The sequence below is a fragment of the Erithacus rubecula genome (genome assembly GCF_903797595.1).
Source record: "Erithacus rubecula genome assembly, chromosome: 12".
Lineage (NCBI taxonomy): Eukaryota > Metazoa > Chordata > Aves > Passeriformes > Muscicapidae > Erithacus > Erithacus rubecula.
This window is the reverse complement of record NC_136664.1, coordinates 20441539-20461799: the sequence shown is the minus strand read 5'-3', so window position 1 is coordinate 20461799 and position 20261 is coordinate 20441539. Positions and strand designations below refer to the sequence as shown.

At 43.4% G+C, this 20261-nt stretch overlaps 1 protein-coding gene across 1 annotated transcript in view; it reads right to left on the bottom strand.

Moving 5' to 3' along the window:
* Positions 1–7205, bottom strand: part of SLC7A10 (solute carrier family 7 member 10) — a 37832-nt gene extending 30627 nt beyond the window's left edge. Inside the window, exon 1 of the mRNA XM_079315936.1 lies at positions 7062–7205. Coding sequence (XP_079172062.1) covers positions 7062–7191 — 130 coding nt within the window. The 5' untranslated portion in view covers positions 7192–7205. The remainder of the gene's footprint in view (positions 1–7061) is intronic.
* Between the last annotated feature and the right edge of the window lie 13056 nt (positions 7206–20261).

Here is a 20261-nt window from a genome sequence, read left to right as displayed (position 1 = left end):
TCAGGAGTGAGACACTTACCAAAGGATGCTACCTTTGTTAGTTCCTCTGTCAGGGAAGGGGTTTCTGTTATAGGGTACCTAAACTGCTGCATTCATTGCAAAGAGCTCATCACTTCAGCCCTGTGATCACAATCACTGGGTCTCAATCAGAATTTTCCACTGTTTTTACAAGGTAGGAAGGTAAAAACTCCCAAAAACTAGCAAAACTCACCCAAACGAAACCTGCTTAAACTGAAACCATGAGTCAATGAATACTTGATAGCTAATGATTTGGAAACAGAATTGAGTGATAATTGCTGCAGAAAAGTACAAATTTAGCTTTTTTTTGTTTATTATCTTCATATTGTACATGTGGGACTTCACATGCTGAATTCTCCTTGATATAGACTGCAGCAGAAAGGCAAATCTGTGGACAAATAAAACCCTTTTCTTTCTCCAGAAATATTTGGTGAAGAAAATGTAAAGTTAAGGCTTTTAAGGCTCTTTTTCTCCCCCACTCCCCTGCCAGGAATTTCTAATTACAGCTCCTTTTTAGACTTCCTCTGTAAGTAAGTTTAGTCTCAGAGGTAAGCTGCTAGCCTAGAGAAGCTGCAGAATCTCCCTGAATTTTTACCAGGCTTAATTTGAACTTTGCCATGGATTTTACTTTCAAGCAACACTGCAACTTGTTTTCAGCTCCCCGAACTCAAGTGAAAGGCTACCCCAAACAATTCTGATGGAGAACTGCAACAGTCTTGGAAGAACGTGGGAACATGGTATCACCCCTAAAATACCATGCTGTAAATGTAATTTGCATTTTGGATGGACACCAATACAGGTTGGATATTAGGAAAAAGTTTTTTATGGAAAGAGTGATAAAGTACTGGAATGGTCTGCCTGGGGAAGTGATGGAGTCACCATCCCTGGATGTGTTTAAAAAAAAGACTGGATGTGGCACTCAGTGTCATGTTTTAGTTGAGCTGTTAGGGCTGTGCTGGACTCAATGATCTTGAAGGTCTCTTCCAACCCAGTGATTCTGTGATCTCTAGCTTTTTTTTTTTTCCAAATGCAGGATCAGATCTTTTTCAGTAGTATGAACCCTTTTTCCTATTGGGTACCATAGCAAAAAATATGGATACTTATCATCTTAAATGTATATATGGAACCTGAACATGCAATTTTCAATAGTTTTGAATCTGAGCCTAAGCCTCTGGGCTATATGGGAAAAAAACATTCACAAGTCCCTCAAAAGTGTCTTTGTGGTTTCTCACTAGTAGGGAGTATGTGCCATTTGTCTTGAACAAAGATGGTCTGCTGACTTTACTAACCCATAATTTGCATTTATGAGAGGACACAATACTGAATTACAGTTCTTTATAGTCCAGAGCTAGATCCTGAACTACCAAGAAAAAACCCAGCTGTGCATTTGTAAATACTTTATGTTACATCAATAACCACGTGGAACTAAATGCTCAAAATATTAGTTAGCAAGGTGTGTAACAGGCTGACTCTTTTTGAAAGTGTTTAGAAACATTTTTTTTGAGAGAACCACTGAAGTGCAATCTGTATTACTCTCACAAGTCACCCAACAAAAGTGTGTCCTGAAACTTCAGCTAGCTATAAAAATGAAATGCTCTCGTGTGGATTCAGAGAGGGAGAAAATTCTTGCTGCAACAACACTGTTTTCTATGACTCCAGGCAGGATCACAGAAACCAGGAAAAATCATCCAGTGATGTGGGTGGTGGCTTTCTGCTGGTTTTTTCACACATCTTCCTTTCTGCTGCAGTCCTGTAACTTGAGTACTACTCCAGTGAAGTCCATTGGGTCTGACTAGGATCTATTAATGATTTGATATGTTACTTGATTAACAGATGGATCTGATTCAATGACCAAAACCCAGTCCACTTAAGCAATGGTGGCACATGAAACATGACCAGAGAGGACACAGCGAGCACTGTGCATTAATACCCATCCATGTCCACTTGCAAAAGAGGAATATGAGGCTATTCTCAGTTCCATGTGTTCCCCTTCCCCAGTGTTAAAGTAGCAGCTTGCTGAATCCTGTACCAGGTTTCTGCTGATAAATCATCTGTGGGATTTCAAGGGGTGTTAGAATGGCAAGAGGCACAGCAGTAAGGAGACAGCTAATTGACACACAGGAAAGCTGGTAAACAGCTTTTTGTTACTGACAAGGAGGAAAAATCACTGGAGTGCTGTACTTGGAAGTGATATTTAAGCAAATAAAAACTTCAGTGTACATGCATATGCAATTATTTGCATGCAAGTATGATGACAGGCAGATGCAATGACAACCAAGGCAACTCAGTTGTTCTCTTGATGGATTATCATGGTGTGGGCAGCAAATTGCACTACATACTAGGATAACCCTGACTAAGGAAGCATCTCTAATGGAAGGAGGCTTTTCAGCTTGTAGGCATTCTGCTGAGACCATTCCCTGGGTGGCTGACTGAAGTCAGCTATGTATTATATATTGATTGATTATTAGATATGTATATATTATGAAAATAAGTGGGTGCTGTTGTCTGGGCAATGTGGACAGACAAATTCCAGAAAGTTACTTTCAGAACTAGCAAAAACTGAACATATTGCTCACTGGTCAGCTGAACACAGTTTTGTTACTATCACTGGAGCTGAATCAGGAACCAGTTTATAAGGGATCTGACATCAAATTTGTGTGTGAGGAGAGTAATTACTGCAAGCATTTTTCAAGCAATGCCAAGTCAGCTGATGCAGATAACCTGACTGCCTGCACTCAGGAAAATAAGGAGATATATTTAGTTTTACATCACATATTTTATTGTAGTTGAATTTGTAAGTCTTCTAGTAGGTCTCACATAACCTGATATTAAATCATTCACGAGTATACAACAGATTTCATGATAATGACCCTATGGCTACTTTCATGTTGTTTTACAACCACATAAATAAAAGTTTCAAGAGATATTTAACTGTTTAGTTTATAAAATGTTACTTGATCTGTATTAAACAGTCAAACAACCCTTTTTACATGTGTTATATATGCAATTTATGTATACAGTTCAATACACATTTCTAATGTAAGAACACTGAATTTTGTTATCCAACCCCAAAGAAATGGCTGCTATCAGACATTAATCAGTCTGCACTTTCTAGTTCTTGCACTTTGGAATGGGGTAGAAATTACACAGAGACAAGTCATAGAACTTCTTTCTTAGCTTTTTATCTACACAGGCAAAATTCCATGGAAGGCACTGCACAGCTAAGATGCCTGTGCTCAAAGAAAATACACATGCAATAATCTTAATAACATACACAGTTGTACAAATGAGATGTAAGGCCAGCAATGTGTATGTGCATGAAATAACTGTTCAGTATTGATTTTTCTGTCTGCTAAATAAAATCTAGTGTGGATTTCAAAGAATTACATATTATCTATAAGTTACTATCTAAGAGATAGTAACACATGTATGTCACTACTTTTTAAGCTGTATAACTTTATCTAAGCTTGACTTGCAGTGCATTTGAGTGCATTAGATTAATAATGTCTGGAGCCATGAGAGATTTGTTTCCACTGTATATAACCACGTTTAAAACAGAGAAGTTTGGGTGCTTTTACAGCATGTCTCAGACACTTCAAAAGTGCTCTTTCTGTGACAGAGATAAATTGCCAGAAAGATTTGTTATTACTACTAAACACAGCTCAGTTTTACAGTCATTAACTACCAGTCTCTTTCTAGAGTTAAAAGGTTTTGTATTTAGTACCTGCATTTACATTAAGAAACTGAGAAGAGCTGTTGTCTGCCTCAGCATGAAATACACTTTGGAAATAGGATTCTTCTCTAATCAGGCTTGTTTGTAAACAAGTTAAAAATGAAGTAATGAAGGACAGACTTAGGTTGACTCTCTAATCAGGAGACTGTTCTATGGGGAGGATACAGGAAAGACATATTCCTAGTTTAATATAGTTTATTTTCTGCATATTTCTTTTTCAGATAAACTGGTATTTCTTATGGCAAAACCTTTCAAACCTCTATAAAAGGAGGATAAAACCTCTATAAAAGGAGGATAAAAATTTGAAAGGATGAGTTTTTTGAGTGCATCAAGACAGCATAGAAATTATTGTGTTGATAAACATCTCAGTTGTAAAAATAGTGAGAAAATTGCCCCATAATTCAAAACATGGCAAGAAGATTGAAAAGGAAGACCTGTTTTCCAGGGAATTAGCACAGGGTATGGGAGCTTCAGGACAACTGGCAAGATCCAGGCTGTGTGTACCCTCCCTGCTCCCTGAACCAGGATGTGCCCTGTATTCACAGGATGAGCCCCTCCTTAGCTCCAAGAGCTCTAACAGAGCCATGGCATGGATAACCTGGGTGACATGATGGACCTGTAGAGGTTGTTTTTATTCTCTTGGTTCTCTGTGATGGAGTACTAACAGACTACAAAATATGGGGAGATCCTGCCATTATTGGCTGAGTGTTCCATAGTACAATCTGACTCACCAGCTCTGCAACTCATATAATGCCTTATTTTAAACAAGCAGAATTAGTGCATAGAAGGCAATCACAAACTTATTAATAACGTATTTATAAACTCACATTTACAGTATGTTTTAAATACTCTCTCCCGTTTCCTCTTCTTAATTACGAGATTATAATTCTCTATATCCATCCTGCAGCTGATAGGAATTGTAGAAGTCAGCTAAACCAGAACATTTAGTGTAATGCTGGCAAATCACAGCATCAAACTTCTATCTGGCAATATAAAAATATGTTCATATATTTTCTGTACATAAAGAAAAATAAGAAAGCATAATTTTTACATCCATACAGAGCAAGAAGAGGTTTTCTCAAAAGCAATTTCTGGTTTTCTTGGTGTTCTCAAGCAGTCTGACTTTGCTGTGGGATGCATCCACAGAATCTGATGTCTAAACCCTTGAAATGGTTTGCCTTCCTCCACTCAAACCCAGGAAATCCAGTATGATGGCTGACATAAAAGTCCTGGTCTGTCCTTTGGTCTGTTCTGCAGGCTCTGACACACTGACTGCATCTGTTTTTTCCATGTATTCAATCACTTGGAAATAAGTCTTCTGCCTATGTTAAATTCTATCAAACAGAAAATTTGTGAGTTAACTGGTTGCCTAATATCAACTTGGATGAACTAATTTATTTTTTCAATAAAGGAGTCTTATATATAAGATTTCATTTAGTTAACTCCAGCAATGGCTGGCAAGCCAACCTTATGTAATTCACAGTGTCCTCTGATTTGAGGCTGTTTTATGTTTCATGTTTTATGTAGTGACACCTACAAAGCTAGACTATATTCCTACCACATACTACTTTGTTACAGAAGGCTTTGATATGTGGTGTAATTTCATGCATCTGCACACAAGAAAATCAAACTACAAAATGGGATCCTATGGTTGTGTTTCAAATGTCTTCTATGAAAATACGGGGGAATTTGCAGAAGAATTTTTAGGCTTTATGTGGCAAAGCATATGACCTCCTGTAATACTTAAACCACTTGAGAGTACTACAGTTTATGATAAATGTCAGTGCTTTTCCCTGCTGAAATATCCTTGATTAGATGAGAGGCTGTTTCACAAGATTTATTTTGGACAGGCATGACATATATGAATTCTGCTTGAAAGATATTGCAAATAAGGTGATGAAAGGTTGACTGGGAGAGAAGGGAAGCAGTCTCAAGATACCATTCTCTAATACCTAACAAATTATATAGATGCCATAAATCTTCCCTATGGCCAGTAGCAATTTGGGGAATACCTAACCCTGGAAGTGCCTTACCTGCAGCAATGTGCAGCATTCAATACTTCACTCTAACACAAGCTCATCTGTACTCCACTGAGATCCAGAACCTAGATTTATCCCCTTAAATATGCTGAGGGATTCAAAAAAAGGTATCTTTGTATAGGTAGAACACATCTTCCTACAAACTGCAGATATGGATTTTAGCGTTTCACTATGGGAATGGATTGGAATATTTTCCTTTCATATAACAGCCTTGCACACAATGATCCTGTTCAGTGGCATTGATAGAATTTTTTTTTTTTTTTTTTGCAAGACCATATCCATCTACATTGGACATAAAGGCATACATGACTAAGAGCACAGAACTGCAGCAGGGCATTATGATCAGCTATAGGAAGCATGCAGTGAAGTCCTCTTCCTCAAGCTTGGTGACATCAATCACAGGGGGTGTCCCAGCCAATTCTGCTACCGAGCAGCGTATTCCCGTGGATGCGGCAGGTCCTGCCGTGCCCGCCGTTACCCCTCCGTGCTGCCACGGACCCTGACACAATTGTCACTGCGAGTCTTGTCCGCACCTCTGCGGAAGGGAAGGGCTGGCTCTTCCTACAGGGTTTCGAGGCTCGCTGCGTTAGTACAGGCTGCTTTTACTCACCTGGGCAAACCTTCCTTCCCCACGCTTGCCCCGCATCCCCAGCGCACAGGGCAGGGGATGGAGCACAGCGTGCCCCAGTTTCCCAGTTCTGGCTGCGGCGGGAGCAGCGGCGCTGGCGGAGCGCGGTGCCAGCGCTGGCTGAGAGGGGAGCGGGGAGAGGGGCGAGGGGAGCGGGGAGAGGGGAGCGGGGAGAGGGGCGAGGGGAGAGGGGCGAGGGGAGCGGGGAGAGGGGAGTGCTGCCAGGGATGGCTGCGACAGCCCCCGCGGGTCCCGGACACCCCAGTGCTCCTGACAGCCCAGCCACCTCCACTCTGAACAACCCCATCCCAAACGAATCAATCTGCGTTAGCCTGAGAAGGAAGCGCCGCGGCAGCCTCAACAGCCCACCGCTCATGAGCAAAAAACTTTAGGAAAGCTCGCGCTCAGATAACGGTGGGCAGAGGGGGCTTACCCCACCTCAGCACAGACCGTGTGTCACAGGCACAGCGGCTCCCGGCCCAGCTCGACGCTGGCCGCTCCATGCACAGCGCGCTGTCCCGCGGGTCCCGCACACCTGCCCGCGGACCGAGCGCCGCCAGCCCGCGCTGTCCCCGCGCCGGCCGCTGCGAGCCCCCGCCCCAGCGGCACGGGCCGGGCCGCAGGGCGGCCGCGCTGCCCTTACCGATGATGATAGCACAGGCGCTCACCAGCCCGATCTCCTTCTTCAGCGCCACCCGCTCGGGGCCGCCGGGCGCGCGCTGCTCGCCGCCGGCCATCGCTGCCCGCGCTGCTCTGCCCGCGGCCCCGCGCATGCGCCGCCCGCCGCCGGGGGGGCCGCGCCGGGGGGGCGCGGAAGGTGCGCGGGACCCCTGAGGGCGGCGGCGCCTGAGGGCCGCGCCTCGCGGGGGGCGGCCGCGCTCCGACACCGCGGGCGTGTCCCGGGACCGCGGGGACGGCAGAGCCGGCGCTGTGCGCTCGGGGCTCGACGTTCGGGTTCTGCCCTGTCCCACGAGCCGGCGTGGCGCCGTGCCCGAGCCCCCTGGCACAGCCGGCCACCGCCTCCTCCTGCGCTCTCTCGGTGGAGGTAGCGCCACAACGTAAAGAACAAACATCTTTCTGCTTGTCATCAGTACTGCCAGAGTTAAAATCAGTGCCCGAGACTGGCTGGTTTCCGCACGTTTTACCTTAGTTTCTCCGCTCTTCCTCCCCACGCTGTTTCACGGTCCGAAGGGATGCGGCCGCGGTCTGTGGCCGCAGCGGCCCTTTGGCACCCGCGGGCGAGGGGCTGTGCCGGCGGCAGCTCGGCTTATCTCCGCGGAGCTTGACAGAAATGTCTCCTTTCCTCGCACGGGCGATGGAGCTTCAATCTGTGTCTGTTCGCAAATCTTTTGATGTGCGTTAGCCTGAGAAGAAAGCGCCCCAGCAGCCTCTACAGCTCACCGGGCATCAGAGAAAAACTTTAGGAAACCTCACAGATAGCGGCTGGGCAAAGGGGGCTTACCCCACCTCGGCACAGACCGTGTGTCACAGCCACAAACTACCTTCACTATAATGTCAATACATGAGGTCTCCTCTGCTCTCATACTACATCAAAAAGCTAAATCGTAGCTTGAGAACCTGGGCTCTTCCCTCCAGTTGTAACAGCTAAGGGTTGATTGATGGAAATGCCCAGTTCGCTGCTTGTGTAAAAGACGAACGCCTTGCTGAGAGCATTTCTGTGTTCAGAGGTGACTCCAGTGTAGGTGAGCTATTCTGAAAATGCGTAGGTTAGAAAAATTTCATAAGATTACATAGTAACTGACAAGGTGCATCAGTGGGGTGAACAGTGAGGCAGGGGAAATTGGTTGTAGCGGGGTAGAACAAGGAATGTCTGGTTTTTCACCTCAGTGAGGGAAGTTGGGAAGTTTCTGTGGTGACATCTATCTGATTTTCTTTGACTTTGGAATGAAAAGCATGACCTGACAACTGGTAAGCCTTTTGAGAAAATCCTTGGACTATTCTTAAAAAGCCGGTAATTGTGATTTTACTTTATATTGGTGGTTTATACTGCTGCTTTTATAGGAAGGCTTACTGATTTTCAGAGGCTGAGGCTTGTTTCCTAAGCTGATCTCTGTTCTGAATGAACTGCCTCACTAACCACTTCTGAAATGTCCTTTTATTGAATTACACCGTGATTTTTATATGAAGTTTTATGAGAAGAGTTACTTTTTGGACTATATAAACAGTACTACTGTTCACCTTTTAAAGACTAGGAAACATATGAGAAGACTGGAAACAAAGTTTCAGGTATTCAAAAGTAATCTGATGTATTAGGTGTTTCTTCTAGGTGCCTTAATTGATTGCTTTATATCTTTGGTTTTTACTCACAGCAATTAATGTATATTCCAGTAGATACTTCTGAAAGTCTATATTGTAGCCTTATACAGACAGTGTAATATATTTTGGGCAAGTTTTCTATCATTGTCTATTTATTTTGTAAAAGCTAAAAAAATATGGTAGTTTGAATGTCATTTTTAAAAGCATGAAAGTCAAGAAATATGTGAATGAATGATGTTTCTAACTCTGCCGAGTTTCAAGAAGCTAATGACATTTAGGCTCAATTAACCCTTAAGAAGAACCACACAGTCTGTTAAATAAATGACACTTGAAAGGATAACACTGTGCTTGTTTGGCATGGTAAAAATGTTGGTTTGCTCTGAAATGTGTGTGTAACTTTTGTGTATTGTGAAGAAGACAGAAATCCCAGTCAGCTCTCTTCTGCTGATTACTGAGCATGTTGTCTTATGGGATAATGAAAATGAATACTAGAATTCAATTAACTCTAATAATCATCTTCAAATCAACTGATCAGTAGCTGCAGGATTTTTAAAAAATTATTCTGGCCAGTTTAGAGGGAAAATGCCAGATATTTGTACTTGTGTGCACTCTGCCTGCTGATACAAATAATTTCTTCTGTAATAGTTCTTCCTTACTGAAAGCCAAGAGGAACAACTGACTATACCAATTTAAGAAAGTGCTTCCTAATGCTTGTGAGCAGTTTAGCCTGGTTGCTTGGTGGGCACAGGGGGTTTTGGGTGCAGCTGTGTTGGTGATGAGGGAGGCTGGGGGCTGTGCAGCAGCAGCACAGTCCCCTCCTGCCAGATGAGACTGACTTCATGCCATATGGATTAAAGGTTATGGGCAAGGGGGTGCAACCAGGAAATCTGTGCTAGCAACTTAATTTAGGATTGTAGTCCTGGACCCCTGTAGAGAGCTTAATTTTTCTTATTTATCCCTGGACAAATTATTTCCTTAAATCCATATAAAGAACACTGATTTACTGATTATTTTTCCAGGGTGTGCATAATAATTTACTTTCCCTTTCAAAGTTTTAAGTGTTTTGCTATTGCTAAAGGATGAAGCAGTTGGATGTTTACAACACAAGTTTTCAATATGCCCACATCCACAGCAGAACACTGGAGTGTAAAACAGCAGTGAGCCAGAAACCTGTTGGAAAAGACAGCAGTGACAAAAGTTGCCCACATTAACTGCCAAAAAATGCTCTTTTTTATTTTCTTCCTTTTTTTTTTTCCCCCCCTCCAGGCCGAGTGCCTGCCTGTTACATGGTGTTTTTTTCTTGAGGGTGAAGAGAGGACTTTTCTCCATTTGTGGGTAGTGTTGGCTTATTTAGGTTGTGTGTTTTGTCCTATTGTTAATATAGTTTCAAAATGAGCAAGTCAGAGGGCATGCAGGTTCTAATTAGTAGTTATCTGAGGCAACTCTCAGAGCAAAAAACTCATTTAAATTGTTTTGGATCTGAACATACTGTATCTACTTGAGTGACAAAACGTTAGAAAGCAAAAAAGCCAAAGTTCTTTGTCGGAAGGCAATTGCTGCATAGCAACTGCATAGAGAGGATGCAGTGAAGCTTGCATGTATTCTCTTTTGTTGCTATTTTTGTCCTTATTTTCTTCATGTTCTGAAATGTACAGAAATTATTGAAGTTGTTGGAATGAGTTATTTAATTCATTGCTACGTACACTCTAAAAAGAAAAAAGAAGCTAACAATACAGTTTGAGTTTTGTATTTTGGAAAGAAAAAAGGAAATTTAATATGCTATTTGTGAAGTGATGCCATGGCTGAGTTTTCAATGAATGTGATTTTTGATATATGGAAAGGAAGCAGGGTTTAAGAAATATAATGATTCTTCATGACAGCAAATATTTTTCTCAGTCTCTCTCCCTTTTTGTATCCATCTAAACATAAATTTGTGTTATCTTAAAATGTAACCAGCCTTACAAAACTGAAACTTACAATAGTTATTAAAATAGAATTCAACTTTGAATTTAATAGGGTTCACGAACAGAAGCTGGGAAATACTTGGAAGAAAAACCTGTTTGTTGTGTATCATTAAATAAAACAGTGGGCTGGCTGGTTAAGCAAAAGGAAATTTGGAGAGTGATGGGATTGTAAAGTGTTCCTTAATTGCTAATAAGCTTGTGAATAAGGTTTTCCATGTTGTGTAGTTCTGTGGAAAGCTCTTACAAAACATGGGAGACTGATCTTAACTGTCCTTTGGATGTGCCCTGCATAGGTGCATGTTAGAGGGGTTTGATTTGGGTCTTTGGGGTCCCCTGCAATGGGATTGCTGTTACTTGTGTTTCAGCACACTTTCTAGCAGGACAGAAACTTGTAGAGCATTAGGATTAAGCAAGAGTACGAAGAGGAGAAGGCCACCCTTTAGTGGGAAGTGACATCAGTGGGAGACACTCATAGGAAGCCTTTCCACTTTAATGTGGATGAGTCCCAACAGGTAACTCTAAACCAAGCCCAGGTGCAGGTGGATCAGTTACTTGGTGGAAGCATTCTACTCTCCATCACCTTTCTCTCTTGTGTTCAGTCTCTAAGACAAAGGTGGAAAATGGAGTCCTTTGTATTTCTAGTACTATTTTCTATTGTACATCTGTTTTCAGGAAGCTCTAGTAGAGGAAGATGCATGAGTACATGATTTCTGTGTGACTCCTCAGTATCTACACAAGAAAATGGGGGATGCACATTTGAAAAGGAAAGGCAGACTCTTTTTCTCTAATTCAGTAAAGTAGGAAGATGTCCAAAGTAGCTTTTATTGTGGGTGGCTACTCTTGTCTGTAGTAACAGCAACAGGACAGAGGTTCCCTCAGCTGTGGAAATGTTCTGGTGTTATGTGAGAGGCTCATGGAATCACAGACTATCCTGAACTGGAAGGGACTCCAAAGGATCATTGAAGTCCAGCTCCTGGCCTTGCACAGAACACCTCCAAGAATCACACCGTGTGCCTGAGAGCATTGTCCACATGTTTCTTGGGCTCTGGTGTATACTTTCTGAATTCTGCTGTGTATTGCATTTGTTGGGCATTGGGAAGAGGCACTGATAAGGTTGTCTGTTTGTGCTGATGATGCAGTGGTTCCATGACCTTCTGCAGGATCTGGGAACTTTAATTCCTTAATTTAGGAATCTCAAGAGCTTCTATAGGCAGTGTCACTGTGTTTCATGCTCCTCTAAGAGGAATGTGGGTATTATACACAGCAGGGGTTTTGCCTAGTGTTGATAACTCTGTAGCTTCTATAAAGGACAGCATTTTGACAATATACAGAAAATTCAGGGCCAGCTGCTTCACATCATTTGAACAGCACGTTTTTATCTGTAGATTCTGTTGACTGGAATGCTTGCTGTCTTTTAGGTAGATAATTCATCAGGTATGAGCTGCTAAATACTTAGATACCATTGGACACATAAATATCTGTGCAAAAACTATATTTCTAAATTTCCGTCTACATGAAATGGGTCATTTAATGTTCAAATTCTATCCTCCCTTCAAAGATATTTCACGACAACTCATAAGTAAGTAAATCATGTGAAGAGCTATTTGTGGGTTGTTGATGAATGGGGTTTCTGGAGGCAGAGTTATTGAAAGAACCTAGCTTGAATTAAGCATTGGTTCATCTGGTGTGTTATGAGAGTACCTTGAAATGCAGGGTGAAAGGGAATGAAAGGATGATCAATTTCAGAATAAGCATTTGTTTTATGCATGATTTTAAAGCTCTTTGACCACACTGAAGTATTTCAACATTTCACCATTATGAAAAGCAAAAAGATTGTCTCAAATCACCGATCTAAATTGTGTCTATTGACCCAGGCATTTAACTTTAGGTTCACTGGAACTTTTTCATATCCTTTACAGAAGGAAGAGAACCACCAACTCCTTTTCCCCTTCACTGCTACCTACCCTGTTCTTCCCTATTCGACATGTCTGTGCTAAATCCTTTCTTTCTTCTTGTACCACTTTTTCAGCTAAGCATCAGCATCCTTTATACCATTTCACTAGGCAGCTGTGATTGTCCTGAATTTTTCCCTCACTTCTGTATTAGGTGAACCCATGAATAATTAGTCCTGTTCTGTCACTTAAAGTGAATTATATTGGTCCCTGAATAGATTCCAGGGGAATCACTTAGAAATTTGTTTCTGGCTTGCCAGTACATTTTGAATAATTATATCAAGAGGGGCAGGGGTTTTTATTATTATGTTTTAAACTAGTTACACAGACAACATGACAATTAAAACTTGGCTCTTATTTCTTATCTTCTTGTTTATGAACTTAACATGTTTGGCAGAGTTAAAAGCTCTATTTTAAAGGAAGCTAGTTCATCTCTAACACTTCCTGTTTATCTACTGAAAGAAGTTCCCTATCAGACATGTAAACCACGACTCTCATAATACCCTCCCTCTGCAAACTCTTGTCACAGAAGTGCACTAGATGGCACTCTGGATCTGTATTTTACACTGAATGTGATTTCAATGGCCTCCTCTGATGATTGTTGTAAGTAGTTGCTTTTTTGAAGTTTGGCATCTAAGTTCAATATAAAAAATAGTGTAGCAGTAAAAGTCTTGTGTAAGTGGGTTTGGGTTCATGTTGTCATTGACTTCCTCCCCCCCCCCGCCCCCACCCCAGTAATTCTTCCCCATATATTTGTAAAGCACAATTTTATGCATGCCATTGAGGGAGTAATCCAGCTCTGTGAGGGCAGCTGGCACATGTTCCAGTGTTGGCTCTGGGATGCACTTGTGTATCCATGTTTGATGCACAAAAAGTGAAACAGGAGGAGCAGAGGATGGGGACCATTATCCCATGTGCTCTCCCAGTCTGAGTGTGGCTCAGATGTAATTTGAATGAAGGCATGAAGGTTGATGAGACCAACCATGATCCATAGGTCTGTAGAAAAGGTATAGTCTATGCTAGAGACTTCAAGTTACAGTAGTCTTGCTAATGGCATTAGCTCTGGAATTCTGTTTCTGATTGTATTTAAGTTGCCTGAAGCCATACCTACTGCTTCATTTTGAGAGCATCATGGGACCACAGCTTGGATCTATTGATTCTGCTCATGCTGGATGCTCTGTAGGCTCCTACAGTGGTTTGGGAAGTGGAGTCTGAACCCTGCTTTCTCTGGGGCCCAAGGCATGTCTGTATGGCTGTGTGGGTGTGCTGTGGGCCTGTAATCAAGGTGCTGGAGCGGTGCAGCTTTTCTGCATATAGGGGGCAACTCATCTGCCAGAGGAAATCTCCAGACTGCTACTTCAATGATTTACCACTGAGACATGATGGGCTACACTGCTGTTTCCTGCTTTTTTGAATACTGCCTTCCTGATAGTTGATTTTAAGGCAATGTCAGTGGTGCTTAACTTATCCTATCTTGACTTTGCCTTCAAAGGGCAGTGCTTAGGATGGCAAGTTAACTTCATTCATCTAGGATTTTAGAGCTCCCTCTTCACTCTTCCTGACCTGTGAACACTTCTTAGTCTTCCAGGACAAAATAAAACAAGTTAGCTGAGCCATCTGACAGTGGTTTGAATGAACTTGTTTGATTTTGCCCTAGAACTGACTAGAAGTGCTTACACAGCCGTTACTGGGACTCAGCTGTAAGATGTTAACAGCAGAGAAACAGAAAAGAGCAGCTTTTTAAAAGGCCTGTGAACTGTGTGCCCTGGGTGAGAGGCTTTATATTAGCCTATTCATTTTTCCTGGAAGAGATACAGTGTGCTTCTATGACCTGTTCCACCAGAGGAATTCAATAAAGAGCTGTCATGTCTCAGCTGCACCTTTCCTGCAAAGGTGTGTTCCTTACCTGTGCAGCACAGATGACATTTCTGTACCTCAGGTGTCCAGTGGAGCCACACAATGTGCTTTACAGGCCTGCTTGCAGTGGAGGCTCCATTGTAGAACCTTCTTTTGCTGTATACTTCAGAGAAAAGGGAAGGCAGTATGGCAGACTAGGTTTTATAACAGTCTCTGAAATACAGAAATACTTTTTGTTCCCACTTCTGTTACTAAGTGGTGCACCTATTGGATTGTGGAATAGTAAGGAAATTATAACACTTTTTATCTGTACAAAATTATAATTTTTTAGAAGAATAGTGAAGTTAGAACATGTACCATGTTCTTCACTTAATGTATTGGTGAATATGTGCACAGAGAACCTCAAATAAAGTAGATTCCCCTGTTGTCCACAAATCTGTCTGCAAGATGAAGAACTGTCTTACAGACAGAAATCTCTATTTGGTTTAAGTGGTGTAAGAGCCTAATAATAAGAGAAAGGATCCAAAAAGCGCTTTGTCATTATGACTGCTCGTGAATACCTGAGAACTACAGCAGTCTGGACCGTGGGTAGCCCACCTCGAGCTCATAGGAATGAAGCTGAAACCGGTGCAAAATGTGGAGGGGAAAGCGAGGGGCAGAATCCCAGACCTTTGCATTCCTCCCCAACATCACCTGCTTCCTGAAGCCCCCGGGAGCCGATGCCCCCTCGTCTGAGGAGAACCCTCGATGCTGCAGCCCTGGACTGGAGCCACGAGGGAGTTGTGGAACCCCTACCCTGCTCCTGCTTCTGCTCCTGTTCCTGCTTCAGCCCCTGCCTTTGCTCCTGCCCCTGCCCCTGCGCTGCCCCTGTCCCTGCCCCTGCCCCTGCCCCTGCGCTGCCCCTGCCCCTGCGCTGCCCCTGCCCCTACCCTGCCCCTGCCCCTGTCCCTGCCCCTGCTCTGCTCCTGCCCCTGCTCTGCCCCTGGCCCTGCCCCTGCCCCTGCTCTGCTCCTGCCCCTGCTTCTGCCCCTGCTCTGCCCCTGCCCCTGCTCCTGCCCCTGCTTCTGCCCCTGTCCCTGCCCCTGCTCTGCTCCTGCCCCTGCTCTGCCCCTGCCCCTGCTCCTGCTTCTGCCCCTGCCCCTGCTCTGCTCCTGCCCCTGCTTCTGCCCCTGCCCCTGCCCCTGCTCCTGCCCCTACCCTGCCCCTGCTCTGCCCCTGCCCCTGCCCCTGCTCCTGTCCCTGCCCCTGCTCCTGCCCCTGCCTCTGCTCCTGCCCCTGCCCCTGCTTCTGCCCCTGCCCCTGCCCCTGCTCCTGCTCCTGCCCCTGCCCCTGCTCTGCCCCTGCTCCTGTCCCTGCCCCTGCTCCTGCTCCTGCTCCTGCCCCTCCTCCCACTCCTGCCCCTGCCCCTGCCCCTGCCCCTTCTCCTGCCCCTGCTCTGTTCCTGTGGTGAGAACACCCCGAGGTTCGGCTGCAGCCATGGGGCACGGCTCCTACATCTCGGAGCCGCATTCCAGCCGAAGGACTCTGGAGATCGGAAGATAAGAGCTTCAAACAAAAGGGGGGGTGGAGAGGGTGGGGAAAGGCCAAAATGCTCCTCTCCCTCACCCCATCTCAGCAGCGTCGAATGTAGTACACTGTGGTGGTGACCTATCCTGTCCTTTTAAAAGTAACCATGGCTTTTTCTAAACTTTTCTCTACTTTTCTCTTTCTTTCTCTTTGCTTTCCTTACTATTAAATAAAAATATATCATTTTTTGGCATCCACATTTAATCTAGTTTGGTTTCACTATCGTTTTTGGGGATATTTTGGACGGGTCAAAGTTCTTTCTGCTCAAAATTCTTTCTGGTCTATACATAGAGACTTGACTTTCTTTGTTCCTCTGGGTTTAAGTCTGATCATAACAAGTGCACTGTGCTTAGAGTTCACACATGTCCCCTCCAGTACTTACTTATTAAATGAGTTCACAGAAACTACACTTAAACCTGCTGGAATAATTTTTATGAAATAATTTGCTCTGGTAAAGAGGGAAAACAGAGCTGCAAGGAAGTTAAAACCTGGGCTTGGCTTCCCTGCTAATGACAAACTCAGGCCCCAAAATTTGCTGAGACAGAGATGACAGGCTCTCGCAAGTACATTGGGTCATCATACCCCTCCTTACTGCTTGCTGCAGGGTACAGGTGCACTCAGACAAAAAGGACTCAGCTGCTTTTGAGCTTTTTTGTGCTGCTTTTTTTTGCTAACATGTGGAACAGAGCAGGAGTGAGATGTAAATAATGCTATACACCTGTCCCATTCAAGTGCACTAGCCCAGCACCACCAGACCTTTTTTTCCTCATACTGTTTGAAAAATATGGACTGCAAGAGTACTGCAGCACTGTTGGTGTTCTGTCAGTTCTGGGTGGCCATTTTTGAGTGTGAGTGCTTCCCAGTAAGAGCAATTTGTGTTTAAGGAAAAGCTGCATGGGAGCAGGGATGCTATGGGTAGGTTCGATTCACTCCCATCTGCTACGTGCACCAGCCCAGAAGCCAGTGAATGAAGCTCAGATACTGGTGCATAGTGTGATCTAGGACAAGTTTCTTACCTCTCTGGACTTGCTTGCCTGCCTCTAAACCAGATGCTTCCTTCCTGTTGCAATCTGCCTGTTTGTATTGTATATATTACATTATCCTTTGGTACTATCAGTGGTGAACCTTTTATAAGAGGAGGCACAGGACACCTTTTCTTTGTGCTAGGCTTTGACAGTATCATTGCAGGGCTTGGGGATTTGCTGTTGAGTGCAACATCACAAACATTTTTGGTGATTGCATCAGATTTTTCTCCTACTTGCTCTTTTCCTTTGGAAGAGGTTAGGCTCTTTGGGTGTTGCCTGACGAAATTCAGGACGTGGATGGGTGCAATGACATTTTCTAGAGTCACTGAGAGTGCAGAGGACCCTCAATCCAAACAGGGAGCAGCCTGCACAGATGCAAGCAGAAGCAGAAGGTTCTCCAAGGCAGCTCAATTCTTCTTTCTAGAGCAACTCACCAATAGAGAAGAATATTATTTTGGAAGCAGCTGGGCTATTCTCGTGTGTATGCATTTGGCTAATGATCCACCATGTAATCACATCAGCCTCATGGAAATATGCATATGGGTGTTGCTATTCACATGCTGTGTGGGTACATCACAGTAAGGAAATGGAAGGGGAGTTTGTAAACTATGAAAGGCTGTGTCCCCAAAAGAAAGGAGGATCAGAACCTAGAGATCATCCTTTGCTGGTGATCTCACTGATCTGTCTTCCAGCAGTATTCTGTATGTTAACAGAGCAAAGGCTGCTGTTTTTTCACTGTAATTTCAGTGGCTTCTTTGTGCCTTTCTTCACTATTCTGCCTTTAGTACTCCTTTCTTGATACCTTGCATATGCGCTTACATTCCTCCTGATGATCTTCATACTCCTTTCAAACTTGAAAGATGTGGACAGACAGACATACATGTAGCATGACTGCAAATCCTCATTTTCTTGGGAAATCTTGCTCAAAGGCTTTCAAGAGCAGCTAGTCCTAAAGTTCTGAGATGAGGAATTTGGCATTACATAATGCATAGTTTTGGAAATATTGATAATTTAGACCTTGTATTACCTGTGGAACTATAGGACAACAGACTGTTCAACAAGTCCTGTTAATGAAATGTGTTTAAGTGCTCTGTTGAACTGAAACCATGGTCCATACTGTGGCATAAGGAACCTTTTCAGCTGGAAAGTCTCAAATTGTTGAGTCAAGTCCCATAGTGTTTTAGGAATAGCTCAGGAAGATGCTGACAATTCAGACAGAATGGTGTTTTTCTACCTGAGTTGTTGACCATTCAAGCTGAGTTCAACTGGGATCTTTGGGGCTTTGGGGAAGCCAGTGACAAGTCAAAGAATCTTGTTTACATTGGTTGTGGCTGAATGCTGCACTTGCTTCTGAGGCTTGATATATTGTTTTAATTCACAAACAACATCTGCTTCTTTCCACTGACAATTCCTAAGATGACCTCTTGAAGGAAAGGGAGCAAGCACAGTTTTCTGCTGTGCTGGTGATTCTCAATGGAGCAATTTCAGGTGTGTGCAGAAGGCCAGAGCCAAGATGAACACCTGCATGCTTTACCTACTGCTCTTTGGTTACCCAGTAGTGATTGCTGATGGCACCATGTCCTGCAGGATTTCAGGGTGTTCAGCTCCTAAAATCTAAAGGGCATGGTCAAACTCTTTGCAAGGTCTGAAAACCAACATGGATCTGGTGTTCTTTCTGGTGCCTGTTGTTACATGCTACCAATACTTAACAACATCTAAAGGGTAGTGCTTTCATTTCTGCTAGTTTCTAGTCACAGTTTTTTCTGTCTTCATATACATATCTCCCATCTGTTCCTCCCAGTATACCCGCCATGCCTTATGTGCATTTTATCTTACATGGACAAAGTACAAGTGGACCTGGGTAGGAGTTTTGTTTGACTAGAGGCTTCCTGTAAATGGCAACCAGAGGGCCTAGCCCACCCCTGTGGCACAAGCTTTTAAAGTCCCATTATTGCTCTGAATCACACCTTCATCTCCACACCCTGAGTCATATATTAAAATAAAACTGTGGGAAATAATAAAACCCAGTTATATGAATGCATTTTTTATTATAAGAGTTCTTTTTCTTTCTTTATTACTGCTTTGAGGCTAACTCATCATCTTTTGTTATGTTCATTACAAAAGGGTTTGCTCTAGTCCTTATTAACTTGAAGGGAAAGGAGCAGAGTGCACAGACAGAACAGTTCCTTGCTGGCATCCATTCCCTTGTCCTCAGTATTCCTCAGTCTTTACCACAGCTGCTGGGTAAAACTCCTGGGGCAGGCTGGGTTACAGGGAGGATTGACAAGGCAAGTTTGCAGGAGACAGCTCATGAGAGGGGGGCAGATCAAGTTCTCTTTAAGTCCCATATCTACCTACTGGCCTGTTTTTCCAGGTAGTCCTGATACAGCTACTCTCCTTTTTCAAGCAAATAAACAGTTTTCAGCTTTACCCCAGCAAAGTGAGACGTTTTCCTCAGTCACAAAGAGGTAGAAGATGAGATTGGAAGGGAGAAAGAAAAAGAAAGTAAGAGGCAGAAGGCTTGCTTATATTCACTAATTAGAAAATGTTTCCATTTAAAAAGGAGTACTCTACAAGACCATGTTTTTGTTAAGTACTTGGGCTCTGTAGATTGGGGAATGGGTGGAGACCTTTTCGTTCTTGGGCTTTGTAAATTAAAGTGTTTGTATCTTGACTGAATCTTGAGAAATTCCTTTTCATCTTCAATTTTAGATAGTACTTGTTGATCACACCAGTACCAGGACTCTTTGCTCCAAATACAGCACATAATCTGTGCCTTTTCTCTCATCCTATGATGTAGCTGAATGCACAAGACTGAGTCCTGAACCACTACTCCACTGGAGCCTGGCATCATACCAAAAGAATTCCTTTGTGCACCTCTGGCTACAGTTTCCACCTTCCACACCACCACCACCTCTCCTTTTCATGTGTCTGTTTTCTCTGATATTAGCACAAGCCTTAGCCTGTGCTCCAGGAATAGTCTGATATTCAAGATCTGCCTCTTTTGCAGGACTTTCTGCTTCAGAGGCTACAGCCTGAAGGTCTGATGCAGCAGGTGAGTCATAAGGTGGCTTTCTATTTCAATGGGGAGAGAGAGGATGCTAAAATCTCCATTACAGATTTGCTGTAGCTTTTTTCCTGAATTTTCTCATAGAGGCACTACTCAAAAAGATATTTTTATGGCGTGGGCTTCTGTTATTCT